We start from the raw sequence: 22,280 nt of genomic DNA, 5'->3' as shown, positions 1-22,280 counted from the left end.
TTCAGATTTGCGTGTTTTTTTTTTGAGTTGCAAAATCCACTTGAACATGACGCTGCTTTTTTCGAAGTTTCTCAAGAACTATTCGAGCCACAGAATTCGTTTTGAGGGTCATGACCCCCATGCCCCCCTCCCCTTGGATCCGCCCTCGTGTCTGCATCTACCACAATATACAAATTGTTCGTTAATTCTGTTCAAACATGGATAAGAAGACAATACTGAAACATTCCAACCAACACACATCTCTCGAATTTCCACTATATTAAGCTCGCGTTGTTTAAACTTCTGAGAGCATGACGGCGGCACATATTCAGTTCCTGCTAATATTGAAATTACAAGTAGTAAGCTAACAGAACCTAATTCGCAGGATACGACTTGCCATTAATGACGGGCAAATACAAGGCCTTCGTGTGCTTTAGTCGCAGCTTTGAAAAGATGGAAATGCTTTCGCACGTTACTTACGGACTAAGTTCCTGGATGCCAAGCGAATGCAAGACTGTAGGCAAGCTGGGAAGACTGTGGCAAGCTGCTAACATTTTTTGTCTTGGATAATACAGTCCCATCACCAAACACGTTTCTTCACGATTGGTCAACCCGCCAAGAGTAATGGCACTACGCCCCGAACTGTTATACGTGCACTCCGTTACTAAATGATCACCAGGTAGAATCCGCACAGGAACTTCGAGTTTCCGGTACTCCTGATAGTCCGCATCCACATTATCATCACTAGCCACGGGTGGCAGTTCAACACTGCCGCGTACATGCTTGAGGGCCACTTGTTTGCCGATTTTGTGCGTCTTCATCACCACTGCAAACACGTTTATACCCGAATGGGGAAAAGCCTGACGAGTGCAGTCCGAAACGCAGTGCCCGGCAGACACTACTCTGTTCTGGCCTGGAGGAATGATGTGTCGCCAGTTCGGATCCATGCCTATGGAAATTACTCCAGCGTCGTGTCTACGCAACTCTGACGTGTAGAACAGGCGAAGACCTGATCCATCAATTGAACCCACGTTACCATCCATTGGCACTGTGTAATGAGTCTCCATTAGGTAATACCTGAAGCAAAAAAACCACCATTAATATTCTGAGAAAGCTTGCCACATTAGTCGGTTGGCTTACTTGTTGGTGGAGTCCAGCGGATAGCCGGCTTCAGGTGGAAAGCTGAAGCCTTCAGACCCTTTGGCCCAACTGGCCACCACAGTGTTGCACATGAAGGGTTGCGAGTGTGCCTCATGACACTGTCTGCCCGGGGTACCTACCAGGTTTTCGACCAAGGGGTTATCCTGGCACTCATAAAGAACTACGTGCTGAAGTCCATTGATTCCAGTCACGCTTCGGAGTGGCTCGTACTATAACAACAGGAGCAGTTAATTAGTCGCCTCTTTAAGAATCTATAAATGTTTTAAGATATTTGTGAAAGGCATCCTGGGTAGGTCGCTTACTAACTACATACTCGCAAAAATGTCTGCAATTCGACAAAGCATCAAAAACTCTCAACACAATTTTTCACTCCGATTTTTTCATTTTTAATGTCCCCAACCGAAGTATTTCAAACTAATATTTAGGGTACCCAGCGCAGTGTGAGCTAAACTGACAAGAATGCACAAAGTCGTAAATTTTTCCAAGTGTACATAAAGGTAGGTAAAGGGTATTACTTATGTGAATGTATATTTAAAAAATCATTCAAAATTATGCCGATTCTCACCGACTCTTCAGGATAAATGCCATAAAATAATAAAATTGCATCCATCCTTAGAAAGTTTCCTTCTGGAAAGTTTTATGCATTGTCTCCGGGCTGGGACTCTTGGGAATCGATCGTTCCGAAAGGACTTTCGGCACGTCGTTTCCTAGAGGACAATACCTTGATTGAATATAAAATTGCTTTTCCAGCAAGCACTCGGACATGATTCTTCCAAATAAATCGACCATAACCCAGGGAATTTTAAATAAAAGCAAGAAGATTGCCGACGAGACAAGCAATGTTCGAAGCTTCGAAATAAAGTATTAGAAACACTTTTCAATGATGAATACATGGATATATTCCAAAAGTTTAACATGACTTAACACTAATGCCACACAAACAAAATGATATTGTACTTACTTAAACATTTTAAATACTTTTCACTCAAATAGGATCATTCAGCACAATTCAGTTGCATTATATTGCCAGTTATTGACATGGCATGAATTTCGCGATTAACCCAAAAGTAATTGGGACCGAACGTGCAACGTATTAATAATTTTACAAAATAAATTAGCATTTTCTGCACATTATTCATGCCGATCCAGCGTAACTATAGAGATTCTGTGTTTCCCTAATTAACAATATTAAATTCAAAACTAGACTGTACCTAAAATTATAAATAATTTCCTCCAGTGCAGCTTTTATTGGTACCAGGAAAAAGCATTAACCAAACAATATGTGTTTTAATTCAGGAAATACACTGCATTTGATAAACAGACAAATCCGTTCTTTTTTCAGCAGGCTGTATTTTGGGAGTTTACCTAGATTAAAGCTAATCAGTAGTTCGACTGAAACCCGAAATGATTGGAACGAAATTGAAACGCGATTAGCATTTGAATTTGGCATTTGCGGCATCGTTTGAGACTTCTGAAACCAACTTACGACAGAAATTCAGCGATTCAAATTTGTCAAAGGTAAATATGCTGTTCGTTGAATCGCAGCGGAAAAAATAATTCATTCCTTTGTAGCTTTTCCACGAACAATCCCCCAAAAAGACGTTTTTCTTCAGAAGTGAAAATAAGACCCTTCTAGGCTGCAGGAAGGGAGCGACGCTGTCATATCAGTCAAAGAAAAATCAATATGAAAAATCATTCAGCATTTAAATAACAAAGACCCTCACAATTATATAAATCTAAAATGTGTTTAGGGTGGAAATGGAGCACCGAAAATGAAATATTTGCTATGCTAAATGCTAAATGCGCGTGTTTGATTTCAGTTACTGATCAAGAAAAACCTTCAGTTTGTCCTTAAGTTACAAATCGAAGAAAATATTTTCTACTTCTAGATCTACCCTGAACTCGCTGTAGCGCATTTAATTAATACATAAATGGAATATTTTACAATGAAGCATCCAAATTCTTAGAAAATGGGGGAAATAATCCGAACACAAATCAACGATTACTGTGCACACACACGTTAACAAAAACTGTCACCCATCAAAGTTCGATTGGAACTCTGAAGAACTGAGAAGAAGAACTCTTGGAGCTAGAAGGATCATTTGCGATTTCAACCTGCAGCCACCGATCTTCGGAACTTAAAACCTAATGAAGATCCATTACCATAGTTAATAGCATTTTTTCAGGATACATCCCAACCGCTTGAATCAGCACAAAGTAATTTATGATATTCCTCAAGTGCTCCATGATCCGATATCTACTAACCGCGCGTAATGCCTTGTTTAATTAAGCTTGAATTCGATGTTAAAACAAAAACTCTGGGGAACCTGGTGGCCTAGCTGTGCTGATGAAAATTAAATGATTTTGTTTTTCGTACGGCGCATTATTTTATTATGCTCTGACGGGAAGCGGACGCTTAAAAAACAGTCAGGATTTGATTAAAGGTAATTACAGCATCGGTGCATTAAAAGGCAGCAATTATGCAAATTTCTGGAGAAATTATACCAGAAGGATCGGCCGGCAATTTTGGTTTTGCACCTTTCGAGACCTAATTTCACAACAATGGGTTTACCGAAAGCATAGACTGGCAATAATGCAAATTTGAAATTATGACTCCCATCAATCTAAGAGATTAAAAAGAAAATTCGAATCATCCGGCTCTCTTTAACTACTTACCCTGATTAAATGATGCTTTTTATTAATACTGGCTGGAATCTTGAAAACCTTGCACCAATAGAGGGTATCCCCCGGGATGGAAGGTGGTTCGACGGCAGGATTTTTCAACTCCCAAACTCGAGCGATTTCTTCTGCACTGGGAACATCTTGGTCTGCACGTTGTACCAGATACAGCGACTGAGTACCTCGGTTGGCCAAATCATGTCTTGGTAGCGACTTTGGACCAACTGCACCACCTATGGGTTCATCTCGGTGGAAAGCCCACACAATGCGCATTGTGTCGTTCTGAAAACAACATTATCTTTCAATTTTACTGGTAAATCAGTTGAGCAGTGATCGATCCTATCAAAACGTGATCTTATGCGATCACTCTAGCATTTTCCTTGTACGACAGAACCTACTGTGGAGAATTGTAGTTGATTGGTAGAAGAGCGACTTTTCCCATACTCATCATGAATTAGCTTAGTGCCTTAGCTCGTACAAAAACTCGCCTCAAGTTCTGCCTTTTCAAAAGTGGAACGCCAGTTTTGCTTTACCTAATAACCTTTCCCGAAAACTTTACATCATAATTCATCATTAAACACTGACAAGATTACCAGCGAAAGATAAATGTGCCAAGTTGAGGGCTGTCAGATCAACTTTGAGAAATAGGCAACGCTATTAGCAAAATATGGAAAAGGGTCTACTTAGAAAAGTATTTCTGGTCGAGTTAAAATTAGGTTCAACGCCGGTGGAAGAACGGCAGTTCGACATCAGTCTGACAGACCCGAAAACTTATGTCTGAGCGAATTATTTGCCGGCATGACTTGTAGATAACGAAAGGAAATCAGGATTAAGGAAACATTCGATTTTACCGAAAACCCGACACTTTAATAGAGGGGTTTAACTGCCACAGCATATGGATTTTATGGAATTCGCTTGACAAGGAACGATTTCACTGATAAACTGTACCTAAATTTATATTAGAGCCTGGAAATGCCGCTTTAAGCTTTCTTCTACTATGCTAACGAAGTGGTTTTGGAGGCCTGAAGTAGTTAAGCAGGATTAAAGATAATAATGCAGTTTGAACGTTGTATGTCTGACTTCTTTAACTGAGAAACAACACTGTTACTTGATGCTCCTGGTTCTATTTAAAGGGTTCTTACATTTTAAACTAATTCTATTATAATGTTTTCAATTTCTGTTCCCACGAAATCCAATTGCATCCTTGAACCGTTATCATGTATGTGTTTTATGCATTTATTTATGGCTATTAAAGGCGTGGTTGCTGTTACGTCCATTTGATTAAAAGGCTGAAAAGTGCTTTATTAAGTCCGCCATCTGGATGCTTCGTTACCACTTGAAAAACATTCTTCAAATAACATTTGTAAACCGCCAATCATATCTTTAAAAGCTGTAGACAATAGACAAGCATTAAACATGCTTTTAAGGGGGATTGGTGAGCTTAGGACGATGTGTTCGGGTGGAATTAAGAAGGCAATTTTTTTTTTAATTTACCAAAATATCGGCTCTATATTTTGGCAAAGGTGTCTCTGAAATTAATTTGATGGGTATTTTAATTTGGTTACATTGCAATACAAGCAACTACCTATTGGAAAGAGCAACCATCGTTTCAAGTCGAGTCGCGCATATCTTAAGCAATCAATGCACAAAATGTTGCCTTCGAATAATTAAAGGATCTACTTTTACTACTACTATCTCGATCCTGTGTCATTTGTCCTCAGCTGCCGTATAAATAGCGGGGGATTTATGTAAATTGCGAAGTAAAAGCGTAAAAATTGAGAAATCTGATTTCGGAAACTGTGGAAATGTTGTCAAATCCCGGATGGCTTTCGTTTCGATTCATTCAACACTTAGCCTAAATCCATAAATAGCTGGAAAAAAGTGACTAGCTAGGTTTGTTTCGAACGTGCTCATTAAAACTGAGTTAACATTGATTACACCACATCGACAATAAAATATGACCGGCAATGTAATTTACATAATAAACGCGCTGAACAAATAGGAATTACCGAAACATTTATTCGGACATTGACTATTTACTTCGCATAAATCGCGCACTGATTACATGCTCTAAATCGTACCTAGCTGGGTACTCAACTATTCGATTGGGTGATTAACACGGATGTGAAGTGGTACCAACACAGTCAATTGAGTATTACCTAGCAATATTTATGAGAAACAAACATTTGATGCAAGTATACATATAGAGCTGAAACCTCATATGAATCATAGTGAACTAATTTTGCCCTCAAATGCAAATTAACCAATCCAACGAGTTCCGATTGCGGTAACCTAACCAGTCCCCATAATTGGTTTTCTATTTACTGCAAAGTATTGAAACAGCATTTTCCTGCTTCTCAACTGAATACCAGATTCCGGGCAATTATATTTTATGGTTTACAGGCTTATTTGCTTAGGACCGTATTAAATGAGAATGACGCCTAGTCGTGTAGCGACCACTTGGTTTCCGTCCTCTTCAACGTTCCCACAGTGTTCTTTTGCGGAGTTGCTTGGCATTGCAATTCATCATAAAATTAATATGTTGTTAAATGTCGAATGAGATGAGTTGCTCACTTGACTTTTTCTTCGTTTCAAATTCGGGTAAAAGCAATTAACAGAATAGTTAAATGCAGTCAGCAATTAGCACGGCCACAAAACTCAATGTTGGCCAGTGTCATAAATCACCAGATTGACGGCAAAGAATTCTCATTTCAGCTCGAGCGAGATTCTTTCCCCATTCCGAGGTCAACTATTATTTTTCCTAAATTTCTTCACTGTCCACGGCCATTTCGTTATGCAGTTGAAACATTCTGATGATTTCTTAATTAGCACGGCAGCAATAAATAAAACTTCAGTCTAAATTAGTTTTCTTTTGTTGGCCTGATCGGTTGACAACTTTCAACACTGGCTGATGAACAAGAAGTGAACGAAACGAATTGGTTTAACCATGTAAAATTTCGCCATTACCTGAACAATTTCATCTATTCGATTTGGATATCAGTGCGAGAGAGTGACTCGAGCGTAATTTGTGGTCTGCACGTCACATTGAACCAGTTACGATTTCAGCCATATCGATGCGAAATGAGAAGAAGCTTGTTATTAATTTCATTAGCAGTTGCACATTTCTGAAAACATATCCGCTATTGATCGAAACTATGTGTTTTACTAAGGACACCGACCTTATAAAAACCATTCCAGTACTGTCTCTGTACTCTCTAGTCGATCAGAATTTATTGAACGACACTCGAAAATTATTAAATAGAGTCGGTTGTGAACGCCCAGATATCCATTACTGCATTATTTATTGCCTGTTATTATAGATAACACATATTTGCATATTTATACAGGCCTTAAATGTGTTCCTTGTCCATATCAACTCGGCGATCTTTAATTATGTAACTTCATATAACTTTACTCTTGGTATAAAAACTCCTAATGCACTTTTAATGACCATATTTAAAGTCGAGTGACACTGAACAGAATTAGGGAAATTAGAAAAAGCCGTAAATGTTTCAGAATAAAAGGCAGAAAATATGTCTAAAAGGGAACATTGGTGCTAAATAATAAAGCAGATCTCTCTCTTCTTGATGGCTTCGCCAGTCTCGTATAAATAAGAGAGTATTTATGTAGATTGTTGTGATGTGAATGCCTAAAAGTAACGAAATGCAGGTCCATTGCCTTGCAAGATTTAAACTGTTTTACATACGATCGAATTTAAATGGTGCGACTCGTGACAACGGCTGCTCACTCGAATCGACTTATTCCATCAATCTTTGTTGAGCCTTGTGCAAGTGAATTTTTAAAGAGCGCCCGTTTAGTAGCTATCTAATACAGTCACTCTAGATGTTCTTCAGAATCGTTCTTTAGTTATTCAGTGGTGACTTTTCTCGCTCCAACTCCCCCAGTTTTATCGTAGAACTGTGAAAGTGAGGCCCAACCACAGTTTCCAACTTTGCGGCGGACAGATATTTAAAATTGCAAATTTCACGTTTAAACTTTTACCCCGATATTAATCAAATTACTCGACGGAGTTTACACTTGGGCAAAAAGTTTCCACTTCTTTCGACGACATTTTTAAATTCTGTGCGAATAGAATTGCAAAGTTAAAATTTTCCAGCTTGGCCAATTATTTTCGTTCAGTGTGGAAGGAATCAGGCAGGTGGAAGTTGGGCAACAAACTCATCCACATGAATTAACTGGTATGATACATACAAATATTTTTAGCAAGGTTTAAATTTTTTAAAAATGTTTAGAAAAGTGCGCCTTTAAATTTATGTAGATACCATAAACAGTTTAGCATTGTAATAAATATCCATCTAAAGTGAGAATTAAAAATGTTTTCGATCTGTTGAAAAATTAGCTCTTTAACTCATACAATTAATTTATATAACTTACAGTGATGGGGATGTCGTGGTGGTCGCAAGTATTCAACCTTCTTCTGAACCGCAAGACTGTGTGGGTGCTGTTTTCATAACCTAACAGCAGTTGGTAATCTTGGCTCGGGTCCACTTCAGGCTCGCGATCCATGGCACTTCCTGGAGAATCTTTGACATGACGATCCTGCAAAAAAGTCGCATTTAACAACACTGGAATTTCAAGGCAGCATGTAAACTGTGTAACTGTTGGTCGCTTTTGTAACGGGCCAACCAGATGCGATCCAGAGAAGCAGCTCCTTTACCAACAAATTTAATTATCGATCCGTGACTAGGGGCTTTTTTTAAATTGTTTTTCTCGAACGATATTTGTTAAAGAAAGCCGACGGTTATTTTCGGTAATCATTAATAAATGGGTGAGTCTAATATGTGAGCCATTTGACGAATGGGGTACGAATCAATTTACTATTAATTTTTTATGAACCGCTTAATGGAATTGGCCCGGCTTCACTGAAGACGGCTTTAGACGTTGAAATTGTTTTGCTTTAGTTTTCAGCCCGTTTTTCGCTTTAGACCGCACATGAAAATTTATTGTCGCCGTCAAAAACTCTTACATCATTCTTAATTTGCCACTAAACCATGCATTATTCTAACACATACACTCATGCAAAACTGTAGTTAACTCGGCCATGATTAATGCGCCAACTTTCCCTAGGGGTTTACAATTCCATTATTGTTGTATGACAAAATGCGAACACACTTCGACGTACTTTCCCCATGATTTATCGCCGAGGAGGCTTTTTGTCAATTTCTAAACATGGGCTTTTAGTTAATAATGTAGTATTAGAGAAATATTTGTTCATCCAAAGTTTTTTCTCTCAGGGACATAAATTGTCCCTTGCGCACAGCTTGGAATTGTAAGTTGCCAGACATCGAATAGATTTTTTTCTTGAAAGCATTGCAACTACCGATGGCATTTGTGACTGGGTTAGTGAAAGGAACTCCCCACTTTACCATCGAGGAAAGTGTTAGGGCAATCATGTTCATGTCGTCTCTATATTGATCTGTTGTGGACTCAACACCCATAACTAAATATCTAATTCACATATATATAGAAGCAAGGAAAGCTTCCAAGGAGCCCCCTCCTAAAAAACCTTTCGGAATTTAAAGGTCACTTTTTACAGCGTTCATGGTTAAGAATAAACGAAACAAATGGTAAACGGTCCTTTGTGAAGTAGTGTTTAGATCTTGTTTACGTTAAACATGGTCAGTGAGGACTTTTAGCAAGACAATCCCATAAATTAAACACGACCAATGATACCAGCACGGTGAACTTCGAGCGATAAATCTTGGCATTTGGGCCGCCCAAAAGACGCCAACGGTTCTTCTATTAATAGCATAGAGTAAAATTAAAAATGTTTCTAATTTGGGGTAATTCTCTTAACCGGTTACGTGACTAGCTTAAATAAAAAAAACAGCGAAACAAGGAAAGTTCGCATGTAACTGAGCTATAAAACGATTCGGGTTCCATTTCCTCCTCTATGAAATATACTGACTGCAAAATATTTTTTATCTCTTCTTTCGTGATAGTTCGCTGGCTGTTCCCGGAAAAGTCAGCACTAAGTATGTCTAGTTTTGAGTAGAAAAGTTTTCGTGGAACATCTGCACCTATTTTATGGCTACTTTTGTAAAATGAACTCACAGAGTGCAATTGTGCTAAGCTGTGCAAAAAGGCACATAAAAGTGTTTCGAAATTTGAAAATGCTGCTGTAAACTACTGGAGATGCACAGTTTAAATTTATTTGACTGTCTCAGAAGATGTGGTGTTATTTTACTGCAAACAAGCAAAAATTTGGCAAAGTTTTTCCTGGCAAGTCGAAGTGATGTACAAACCACTCTCACAAATAAAAAAACCTGAGGGTTTTTAATTCGCTTTTAGTCATCAATGAGTGCCGATTAAATGGATTTTCATGTGGGAACTGAATACAATGGACTAAAGCTCGACAATCACTCAATATGTCTCTTGTTGGAGGTAAACTGATCAATACAGACCAAAAATAGTGAAATATTTACATCTGGCTTGACCTTGCCGACAGGAACCGACAAATAAACAAAGAATTCTTTGCGTATTTTGACAAAGGGCTTCTTACCTTGTTCTTCGTTTGAACCTATCCGCCAGGCCGCTGTTTTAAGTTGAATACCGAAGTATGACGCATTTAAACACCCGGAAAATGCAATAACCACCCAAATTTCTGGGAAAATTGCTCAATAGAAAGAAAATCGAGCACTTGAAATGTCCTAGAAAAATTATCATATTGCCTCAATTTTTTGGCCGATCTGAAAACATTTCTGGTTTTTGGGCGTTTCGCACATCGGTACCTGTCACAAATAATGTTTTACAAGGTGGTTTTTAAGCTGCAAGCAATTTATCAGTTCAGGCTCCTAAAGGTTGTTTTTAATAGAGAAACTAGAGACAAAAACTCGTAATCAGAGAGCGTAACAGCAAAGTGGCCAGCCGAACTCCAGCAAATGGCTCGAAACCGATGGACTTTGTTCTGGTTGAATTGGACTGGTTCAATTTTTGAAGACTGCCGGCAAAGAAACTTTCTGCCAGCAGAAAGAATCATATTTCCCTTATGAAACAAACTCAGCTAATGGAGGAATTAGTATTTCCTTTATTTGACTGTTGGCGCAGGTACTTATCACTGGAAACGGAACGAAATGAAAACGATTAAATTATTTCGTTAATAAACAAGTTGTAAAATATGTCCTAAGACACGCTCAATAAATTTCGATGAAGTTTTTGGTATGCCGCTCTAATTAGTGCTCGGCTCTAGCAACAGAAGTGTTTAGGGACTGAAACATTTCCTTTCATTTGTGTCTCTCGCCTCAACCGAGCAGTATTTATTTTCATTTAATTGTTGGGAATACAACCAAACTGGGTTCGTCACCCAAATTCTGACGCTCATGTTTAAAAAAATACTTCAATTTTCCCATGTACAACTTCACTGAACGTTGGCTCAAACTGGCTCACGTAAATGCAATTAACTGAAAGCTGTTGCAATCTACATAGTATAATTTCGTGGCGACACGTCCACTTACGGTCATTAACGTGGTAATTGCACAGCGACATACTTTCATTCTCAAGATGGTATCGAAAATTCACTCGACTAAATAAACGGCGCACACAAATCCGAATTAAAGACTGAAAAAGTTGAAGGCGTATAATTAAGACATGTTTGGGATGGCGCGTAGGTTTACAAGAGCATGCTCTTCATTCCGGAGTATTATTATCCCTGACAATTTAGCAGTGAATACAGTTCGAGCTTCAGCATTAAATTTGCAGTTTACACGTTTCTTTTACGATTAACCGTTGCAGGAAAACTGCCCGAAATGGTGACGACGTTTTTATAATGATTAAGTCCTAAGTTATTGTTCGGAAATCAAAACATTTAAATTATTTTATAGCTCGACTTTAAGAGAATTTAATGCAGAGAGCGAAATTACATTGATACAAACCAGCAAAACAACTTGGAAAGTAGCTGACGTTACATTTGTTGGATGGATACATGGATTCTGAGCGGCCATAATTGCCTGATGCGCGGAAAGATCTTAAACAGCCATAGACGTCACTCATCGGGGAAAAAGCATCAAAGAAGGCCCGTAATGAAGCTATAGACCGCTGTAAATTGCAGGCAGAACTCCCTATGCTCAGTATTAAATAAAGTGAGCCATATACGGTTATCCACTTCTTCTGTTCTTCTAAAGCGCACATAAAACAATTGAAAATGTTTACAGCCGGTCCAATTAAATGGGCACTTGACTGGGACTGTGTATCGGATACCATCGAGAACCATGTGCGGTCCCAGCTACTGGCCCATCTCAATCTTGCTTAATTTACTTTCGCCTTTGCACTATCTTGTGTCTAATTGACGTCGGTTTCTATACGATCATTCGGACTAACAAGTCGTCGATTACACTATGGATCAGTCGTAATTGCCATAAAAAATCCAAGCCCCACTTTATAACAAAATATTTTATCAGAGAAAACCAATACAATTCAGTTCCGAGATATTGTGTTTGAAAAAAGCATGCAATTAAAGTGACTGAAATCGATTGGATATCTTCTTGTGGCGTTCGTAATGGAAACCGACAACTTAAATACACATTTGGCGAGGTGAAACACACCAACTGCTTGCACGCAAAAACCCTTTTCCAACTCATCACAGCCATATGGAGGACGCGCAAAGCGCTAATTAATTTTCTTTCACGTCTAAAAGCAGCAATGTGTGCTGCAGACCTGTTCGACGAAAAAAACTCTAATGCGGTTTCATTCAAAGCAAATTATTGGGCAACGTTTTTTTCTTCCCTAATACATTTTGACCAAAGCACCTCTGTGCGCCTTTATTTAGTGTTAACTGCTTTTTTATATTTTTGTAACAGTTTGAAAGCGTAATAAAGCCTTTCATTGACCAATCAGATAGAGGCATATGCACACGTTTTGCGTAGGCCCTCGAAGCTATGTTGACTTCCTAGTGCTTGGCAGAAACAAGCGCAGGTACGTGAGATATATAAAGTGATAAATCGGCTGTCATTAGCGGAAGAACATATTACCTACTCGCTGTAGTAATTAAGCGATTTAAGGGACGCTTATCGGGCGCAAGCTGCACGCCAGCTTTGACACCAAAGGGTTGAACTTCCAGATAAACTCTGCAGCCCTTCTGATAAATTTGATGGACTTTTAATTGGACTAACTGGTTTTATTGAAATATTCACGGGTTAAAACTAAATATGTAATCAATCTTAATTGCGATTTTTAGTAGACAATATTGAAAGTCATCGAAAACAATCCCATAAAAGACATTCACAAAAAAACTCTTTTATTCAGTCGACGCCAAAAAAGGTAAAACATTTGAGAAATTTGACATGCTCCAGCAAAACTTGTCGGGCTGACCCGGTTCGCCGGAGTTTATAGCTGGATTGGAGCAAGGAGGCAAAAATAAATTTGCTTTAATATATCTTAGACCAGAGCATGTGCTGCCGTTTATCAAAGAAATGGCCAAAGTGGGAACAGAAACGAATTACTTACATGCGTTGAAATTTTGCTCAGTTTTAGACGCACAAAATCATGTAATAAACGTAATTGCAACCCTGATAGCTGGTTGAACACAAGCTGCTTATAGAGGGTAAGAATAGAGTTAAGAAAAAATAATAGGAAATCAGGGGTAAAACCGTAGAGACGACTCTCAAGTCTCATTGGTCATTTATTTCTCTGATTCGTTAATGAATGTGTAAACTGAAGAATTCCTCCAGGAGAAAGGCGTGAATTCCTGCAATTAATAATTACGGGGAACGCCAGTTAAAGCAAATATATCACCGGATACAAAATATGGCGCGCTGAACCGAACAGACACGACAAAGAAGTTGTTCTCATTCGACCGGGACTGATGTGTCGCGGGAATTTGCATTTGTTCAGTTGTGCAACACTTAATCACTTTACCACACTTTTTTCAATTATCAATATCGATGAACAAAAAAAAACAAAATACAATAAACCTCAAAAACAACGACTTTCCGCGAAATTTCCTCCACGTCTTAATGACTAGTCAACCCGCTCGTTTTATATGCGAATTAATGGTCATCCGCCAATGTCATCGTGTGTTAAAGACCAGTTCGCCCATGTTAAGAGACTCGATTTAAATAAATTCGCAGTTGCAGCTTCAATCCTGATGACTGTCAGCAAGACAGGGTAGATGGCTCGGCCGATAGAAGCGTAATTTATGTTATTTTCTAAGACTGCAGCTACCAGTTTTGTACAACTTATAGTCGATTTAATTAAAGTATTTCGAAAATTATCAGCCGGCTGAACCGGTTCCTGGAGATCGCTGGTAGCCGAGATCGACGGCGCTGATTGTGTCCCGTTAACTTATTGTTGGTCTGCAAAATTATGTAAATTCTAGGACCTCACATGATTGCAAATTTTCAAAAAATGGTTTCTTGAGAATCCCCAGAGAAATTGAAAGCACTGTATAAGTACAGGTAAATCGCAAATTTTTCTTTGCACTATTAACAGCCATTAGTTATACAAATAAGTTTTAGTAAAACCATTATTCCTTGAATATGCCCCTATCATGAAATTGAACACTACTGTACTAATCGGAGCTAAGAAGCCATCACGCCCATTTCAGCTGTAGAAATATAATGAATAGTGGGCTATGGAAACTTCTTATCGAGAAGGAAAACCCAAATCAATGAAAATGCCATCAAAGATTCAGTTTAAATAAAGAATCGCTCTGCCTTAACGAAAGACTCAAAGTTCTAGATTTATTAGTTGATATGAACATAGCTTTATTTGTTTGAATGCAGTAACGTTTAAAACAGGTTTAGTGGAAAGTGAACGATCTTCAAATAGGCATTCCGAGCACCAATTTGGGTGAAAGTCAGATCATTGGAGCTGGGAACCCAACTGATCTACCCAGCTTCAATCACATGGAGGTTTGAAGGTTCAGGAGCCCAAATAACAGCTACAGAAAACGACTTAGAAGCATCATCAAAGGAACTATTATATTACTGCAAAGATCGAGTTATAAATTATCCGTAAATAATATATCGCCTATTCGGGCAGCAAAAAAGTCGCGTTCTGAGAAGGCCCTTTTGTCCGTGGTTCGTTTTACAATCGACTCAATTTATAACTCTACTAAAGGGGACGTGCCAATTATAACATTCCAAATAATTGGTCATTGCTCCATAACAGAGACAGTGTGGAAGCTGGTTTTCAGATCAATAAATACCAGTAACAATTAATGTTACTGTAGTTTTATTGCTTGAAATGTGTGATTATTTATACAACCAATTCCAAAAAATCGCTCCGATCAGGTGGATCAACATTTAAATGGCTTCGCCGTGTAAACTCCGGTTTTATGTGCAATGCATACAAAGCCAAAGCTAACGTTTCCCGAAGGAATGCGCGCAAATTCAGGCACTTCCCCTTTAAAGTCAGTGGAACGGAAGCAGCGCTCAGCTTTTGCAGGTTTCTTAGGGCTCCAGGAAAGTATCGAAATAACGTTTAAATAATTCGACATAGTTTTTTTCAAACGTACAGATGTTGATTGATATTTAGCTCGTCTATAAAAGTCGATTCAAATCCATGTGAATCCAAGTCTGAAAAAGTTCGTGTTTTCACCCTAGTTAATGTACTAAAATAGATTGCAGTCCTATTTGAGTATTGATTTCCTGAAATATATAATAAAATATGTACCGGTTTCACAAAAGTTGACACTAACGCATTGGAAAACGAGATCAGCTTTGTTGTGTAGAAGGCATAAATACACTGTTAAAAATGGGTTGAAAATGCAGTTACTTTTCATTACATTTTGTTCGCAGGTACTGAAAATCCTAAATTCATTAACATGGAACTCAAAAGTTTTCAGAAGTAAAAAAAACCTACATATTTAAAATGCGTAGCATTTTTCATTATAATAATGCAGGTAAGTTTATTAATATACAGAGTGAAACATATTAAGATTAAACTGAGTCACTATCGGAACTGATGTCATCTTAACCTATTTGCAGGTACTGATTGAAGATCTGTCAGATCGTACTACAATGGGCGAATTGACAGATTTCCAACCGATAGAAACTCTTTCGTATTGACTCCTTCTTTCGACAGTGACATGACAACCACCACAAGATTTTATCACAACGGGCAAACGCATCTTCTTGCCATGCTTAAGATTCCTGGTTCGATCCACGGCCAAGACCTTAATTTTAAAGTTGTTTTTTTATTTATTTGGATCAAAAGCATTTTATTTACCATTATTTTTATATGAAAAAAACTTCAATTACATTTGACTTAATTGTTTTTTAACAGTGTAGCGTATAATTTAAGAATTGCAGTGGAAACTGGTCGCGCAATGTATTCGCCCCAAAATACTTTTTTATCAGAAAAATATCAATTCGCCTTTGTTTGTCACCGCTTGAATTCTAAGCAACCATTTAAATACAGCCCCATCGCAGCGACAAGTCTTGATTGATACAAAGGGAATTAGAAAGACATTCTGCGGCTTTCGACAGTTTTAACGACAACAGATTGGTTTTTTCCTGTTTCCACTTGAACAAAGAAAACATATCTGTGAGGCAAATTAATTTCGACGCTAAAAAATGAGAAGAGACGGCGCACTCATTAATACAGCAATTAACCCATTCGTCATTTTTGCTATTTTACTGATGAAATTCATCTTCAATGTAGCTCCGATTGAGCTGACCGATTGAAGCAATACTTGAGGGGATGTTTGCTGATAAACTCCTGGTACTCAAGTTAATGTGCTTTTTCAACCACTCCATAATTTGTCTAAACCGTTTTGGTCATTCATAAATCAAAGCGTCTCAAAATGTCGCTTTACTATCCCAACTCAGCTTTTAATAATGGACGGTAAACAGCACTGACGTGAAATATATGGTCCATTCGTTTTATCCCACCAAAATCAAGGCTGTTTTTGTCGCTGGGTCATTAAGGGATTGTAAACATATTCTGCGTTTAGGTGGAACATGCTTGGACGCGAATTGTGTATATCACAAGCTGACGTAAAGTCGCCTAATTTCACGAGTAGTTTCAGTCATTTCAGTGCACAGAAACCGTTTCTTTTGAAAAAACAGCCAGACATCATTAAAATCGTTTTCATTCTAGAAAATTATTGCCTACGACGGTTTTTTCTCGTCCACGCTAATTAGGAGCGAGAATTGTTCGAACAGATGCCTGATGTGTTTTTATATGGCCATAATAGGATGGTAAAGAAAAAGCATGCACACAATGCGTACTGTTTACTGAAAGAGAACTAATGACGCCATTTTTTGTCCTCCGCTTATTATCAATCAAAAAATATTTTGATCTGCTGTTGTTACTTGTTGAGTGCCTGATGCAAATCGTTCGAGAAATAAACTAAATTAATATATTCCACGCGGCTGCGACCATAATCAAAGTGTATAAAATTGTTCCCAAAGCCACAAAGTAAGATATTTAAGAACCTAAAACTCGAAATTCGTGCGTTTATCTGTTCCTCGAAATTACCTCGAATGCAAGAATTCGTGTCTGAGCAGACTTGGGCTGTGTCTTCGGGTATGTGAGACAACGTGTATGTGTGTACGAATGGCCGAACCCGGACCACTTTGAAAAGAGGTAGCGCCGACCAGATTTCGATCTAAATGTTCTACATTAACATACTGTGGCCATAAAATACTGAGCTGGTGAGGGTACCCGACAAGAGGGTTCCGAGATTATGCACGTTTTCCATCGCGATACGGAAAATTATAGTTTACTATTGCCAGGGGCTGTACGTGCGTTACGTAATGGAGTTGTACTTATTGGGGCCAAGACTGTTTTGCAAAATTACACAGTGGAACCACACACAGACTTGCAATTCTTACCTATGAGAGAGGCAAGGGCTTAGGGCGAAGGAAAAATATCGAAGTAATAATTTTGACATGCACTAGATTAATGAAGAACCCTGTATATGCATGGTAAATGAAAGGCTAATTTAAAGTCCATTAAGTTAATTAGTCCCCATAAAATACGACTATGTGTCGCTTTGAGGCCGGAAAAGACCAGACATTTGAATGTGGACCAAACATGAAATGGCTCTAATGTCAGGTCCACATAAAATTTCATGTCTCATAAAATGGCTCACTGTCAATCGGTCTCCATTATTTTTCTGCAGGGTTTCCATGATGCCGTTTAAGATTTCGATTTCGTCGCCGCTAGATCACAGATAGGTGAGACAAAGACTCCCAGAGATTGGAATCGCTGAACGAAGTAAGTATATAAATCATCCATGTTCGCAACTGGAGCTAGCTGGAGACATTCAGCCTTTCTTACAATTTAAAGTCGCCTGTTCCCAGGGGCGGATCCAGCTTTAAATTCAGGGGGGGGGGGTTAAGTAGAAAAAATACAGTCTTCTGTTGTCTATGAAATTAGAAAAATTATCGAAGGGTGGCGTAAGATTATTGTAAAATTTCATGTTTTCCGTCCCGTTTTGCATGTTTCTCGGAAGCAAAAGGAGCAAGAACGCTCGTTTTTCCATCATTCCAAAGAGAACTAAATGGCTTTTTTAGAAAGTGAACCATCGATAAGGAAATGTTAGCAGTTTTCTCAAAAAATGCTTGAATTCAAGAAGTTTTAGATTTGCGTGATTTTTTTTTGAGTTGCAAAACCCACTTGAACATGACGCTGCTTTTTTCGAAGTTTCTCAAGAACCATTCGAGCAGAATTCGTTTTGGCCTCGCTGGATAGAGAATTGAAAACTCGATTCAGTCGTAACAACGAGAGTGAGGAAATTCGAGTAGTTATGACCCAGAAAGCAAAATTTGAATATCAGACAGTTAGGTGCAAGATTATGCCAAAATTTTATGTTTTCCGTCCCGTTTTTGCTTATATGTTGGAGGCAAAATGAGCAAGAACGCTCAATTGTACATCACTCTAGACAGAAATAAATGGCCTTTTTAGAAAGTGATGTACCGTACAGTACCTGGGTCATGACCCCCATGACCCAGGTACTGTATTCGTAGAATTTTTTGTTTTTGGAAGTTTCCACTTGTTTGCTTCCAATTATGTCATAATTTTCTGGTTCAAACATGGACTAATTCTGGCTCGTCTCTGAACAGAAGCGACAAACCAAAAGTCGATTTCTTAATAATTAATTCATCCTTGTTAGATCGCTCAAGCTGACATGGAAGGGTCATTATTAGGGTCAAGCAATCACAAATAATTAATGCACAAATTGAGACACATATTTATTAGATTGTTTAAATTAAATATTAACAGCTCCGATGCTCGGAAATTTCGTGAACTTCATAAATAGTTTTAGGACACAAATGATGTCCAGGGGATGTTGTTTTAATCGTGCGCACAAATATGGGTCCGGCACATTCGATCCAGTTGGTTTCTCCGTTGACTTATTCCAGATTTCGAGTGCTTGGAAACTTACGAGTGTAATAAAGCCGTATTTACGTTTCGATGGGTTCACGTGTCGGCAGATCCGATTATCATACATAAATCGCGAGCATCGCCATCTGGACCGGGGACCACTTGACATGCAGACACACACAACGACATATTAGTAATGTGCGTCTCATTACTCCCAGCTAGAGGTAGATGAAGAGTTTACTTTGCTCGCAAAACAGTCCAGTTGAAAGGTCCGAACAGGCGCAGCATAAATCCTCAGGCATAATGATTTCCATACACTTTGCATGTGCTCGTTTCAGACATGTCTATTCTGCATTGATATAAAGCGTGGGGAAGAGGATGCTGCAAATTTTAGGCACATTTGTAGCTGTCACAATAAATCTCTGGCATCTCGGTCCGCTTAAATAGTTTTCAATGAAATATTGGAGATTAAAGCTGTACGTCTATAAAGGTTTAGGTTGTTTCAGGCTCGGGACCCTCGAGGATCACGAGCAGATGCTGCCAGATTAATCACGTGTATTGTAGAGTTCAACTCTGAATTTTGCCAGTTGAAAACTTTAGGTCAATTTCTGGAAAATGTCGAAATGAAGCAAGAACAGTTATATAAGCCTTCCATACATGCTAAATATTGAGGAAATAATATGGAGCCTCGGCTATACGGCGAACAACGTATCTGCATGCTGAAAAAGGACTTTTTGGTGGCTTGCAGACAAAATATAATTGGGATATTTAGAACCAAAATTAACATATGCACTTTGCTTGCATAATATCAGCAGGTGGTGTATATGTTTTGCCATTCCTTAAAAAAAGTACAGAATCCATAATACGCAGCTTTCAATATGCAGTCTTTAGCGAAGCATCATTTAAACATAGCTAAAACAAAGGTGCATTTTGTTGCAACGGAAATATTAGCATAGAGTTTTAGATGACAGTGAGATGATATAGCGAAGTGGAACTCGTTATGATAATAGGGCCTGCTCGCCTTCCTCCCCGATTTGGCCGTTCGAAAACGCTCAAGAGGCTGAGTTTCTGGTTATTTATGCGCTATTCACTAGAGATTTATCTTCCATTATCTGTAGAAGAAGGAAAAAAGCACGCGCCCACCGTGCTCGTTTTAGACTGGAACCTATTTAAGATGCGTTTTGTACGCCTACTTTGAATCTCTAGGAACCCTGCCTCGTTCTTCCTGGGGACTGGCCGGTAGTGCCTGAGTACTGAAGTTCAGCCAATGGAACCCATAGCTTCAAATACTTATTCTATCGGTACTTAATTCCATTATGGGTTCCTAGTATATTTCCCCCTCTAATATAAATGATTGAAATCAAATGGGGGATTTGATGGATCGGGCAAATTTAGTTCACTGATAAAAATGGTTTTTGTGCGACGAGTTGGAAAACACCGATATAGACATGCTCGCTGGCTTTAATCTAGTTAATGCGATTGTTTTACTGATATTTGTCTGTTCAAGCTTGAAATTAGAAAAACATACTTTTTGCCTCGCAATCTGGGTAATGGAACAGTTGACGAAACTAATCCATCACTTTATCGAACGTAGCCGGGACTCGTTATTCGGTTTCTAACCATGCGAACCATGCTCATTTCAAATGACATTTTTTACTCCTCTATAGGTGTGTTTTCATTTGAAAAGTTTCTTTGTGATATATGATTCCAAGAAAACACTTTCTTACGGTCAGTCATCAATAGTTCGGTATAAAAGTAGAAACTTTTCAATTAAGTACTTTAAAGTAGTATAACGACGGATCACAAGACATAACAATTACCCTTAAAGGCGATTCGCAAGCGACCCTTTTTGCCATCTAGGAAAAACAATGGCGTTAAAATGAAATATTGTCAGGTATAATATAGCGGCCATTTATTATCGTAAATTGCTCCAGGGATCGTTATTCAATTTATATTCGCTAAGGATAAAGGTGGTGTGAAGGGCTTTTACAAATTTATTAGCCTGTTCCGAATCAGTTGACTTGGAAATGCGAAGAAAAAAAGAAAATGCGGAAAATTCCAGCAGTTACCTGAACATAAAGGCACAAAAAAATATCTTGACAAGTATGTCGGTGTTCGTACGGTTATGACCGGTCTTCGGGTACTAGTCAGAAGCTGTTATACACGCTCTGATGCCTCTCAGTGACCAGGTGACATTCCTCGTCTCGGATTTAAATCGTCGAAAAGTCGTTAAAAAATGTATAGAAGGTACGGACTTGGACTGAGATTTGGATATAAAAACTTGTCTGTTATTTTAAATGGCACACTCTATACAGATATACATATGGTTAATATCAATTTAAAAGGATTTAAATGATAAAATATATCTTCCGTTCAAACAGACTATAATACCGAAATTGTGCTGGGTTTTCCAGGCAAAAAACATCCAACTTTATCCCTCGGAATAAAACTTAACACTGGTTTCGGTTGGAATGGATCTAAGCCTGAGGCAGTTAAATCTTCAAATACTAATAAAACTGCACGAATAATAACATTTAATCTTTCGATTCATGGGGGCCATTTTACACCACGGGAATTTAAAACGGCAATTAGACCTCGATGTTAGAAAATCTGTATTTCTTGGATTACTCATAATGATTCGGAGTCGAAATTTTAATATTGAGCCACTTGGTTTGCCTATAAAAGCTCAGATGTTTCTGTTCGATTGGCGTCCGTTGCAATAGATTTTCAGGTTCAATTTTAAAAATTATAATGATACCTCGCTTTATAGATGCATGTTTATGTTTTTTTTTATTATTTATGTTTCATGCACTTTTATTCATACAAATAAATAAATAAAAAGATATTTGATTAACAAGTTGGGTAGGTATGTTGTGGGTGGAGTATGACGTCTGGGTGTAGAAATTGCAAAATAGTATTTTTTATGCTAAACGCTGAAGCAGTAATACTAATGCTAAATCAGTCGCTCAATAAAACCATTTAATTCCCAATGCTTAATTGCATAGAGCTCGAGAGCTTGACACAAAAGGCAGGTATAAAATAAGTAAGTAATGCCCGTTTTATTCCGCTCCGCCGGCTATTCTAATCCCATTTTAATTAAATTTGCAAACGGCTTCGTTTGGCCGTTTATTTTTATTTTACTGCAATCGATTTTCTTGTTGTTCCACGCC

At 38.3% G+C, this 22,280-nt stretch overlaps 1 protein-coding gene across 2 annotated transcripts in view; it reads right to left on the bottom strand.

Annotated features, from left to right (window-relative positions):
• Window positions 1-22,280, bottom strand: part of LOC109533128 (MOXD1 homolog 2) — a 41,720-nt gene that overhangs the window by 4,128 nt on the left and 15,312 nt on the right. For both annotated transcript variants that reach the window (XM_019898374.2, XM_048662467.1), the window contains exons 3-6: window positions 8,215-8,379; window positions 3,817-4,101; window positions 1,120-1,349; window positions 460-1,056 (exon numbers count right to left, since the gene is read on the bottom strand). In XM_019898374.2, the coding sequence (XP_019753933.1) occupies window positions 460-1,056; window positions 1,120-1,349; window positions 3,817-4,101; window positions 8,215-8,379 (1,277 nt within the window). The remainder of the gene's footprint in view (window positions 1-459; window positions 1,057-1,119; window positions 1,350-3,816; window positions 4,102-8,214; window positions 8,380-22,280) is intronic.

The sequence above is a fragment of the Dendroctonus ponderosae genome, unplaced genomic scaffold (genome assembly GCF_020466585.1).
Source record: "Dendroctonus ponderosae isolate FM_Combo_2020 unplaced genomic scaffold, Dpon_F_20191213v2 Dpon_F_20191213_11, whole genome shotgun sequence".
Taxonomy (NCBI): Eukaryota; Metazoa; Arthropoda; class Insecta; order Coleoptera; family Curculionidae; genus Dendroctonus; species Dendroctonus ponderosae.
The sequence above is the reverse complement of the archived record's forward strand: the minus strand, read 5'-3'. Positions and strand labels throughout refer to the sequence as shown.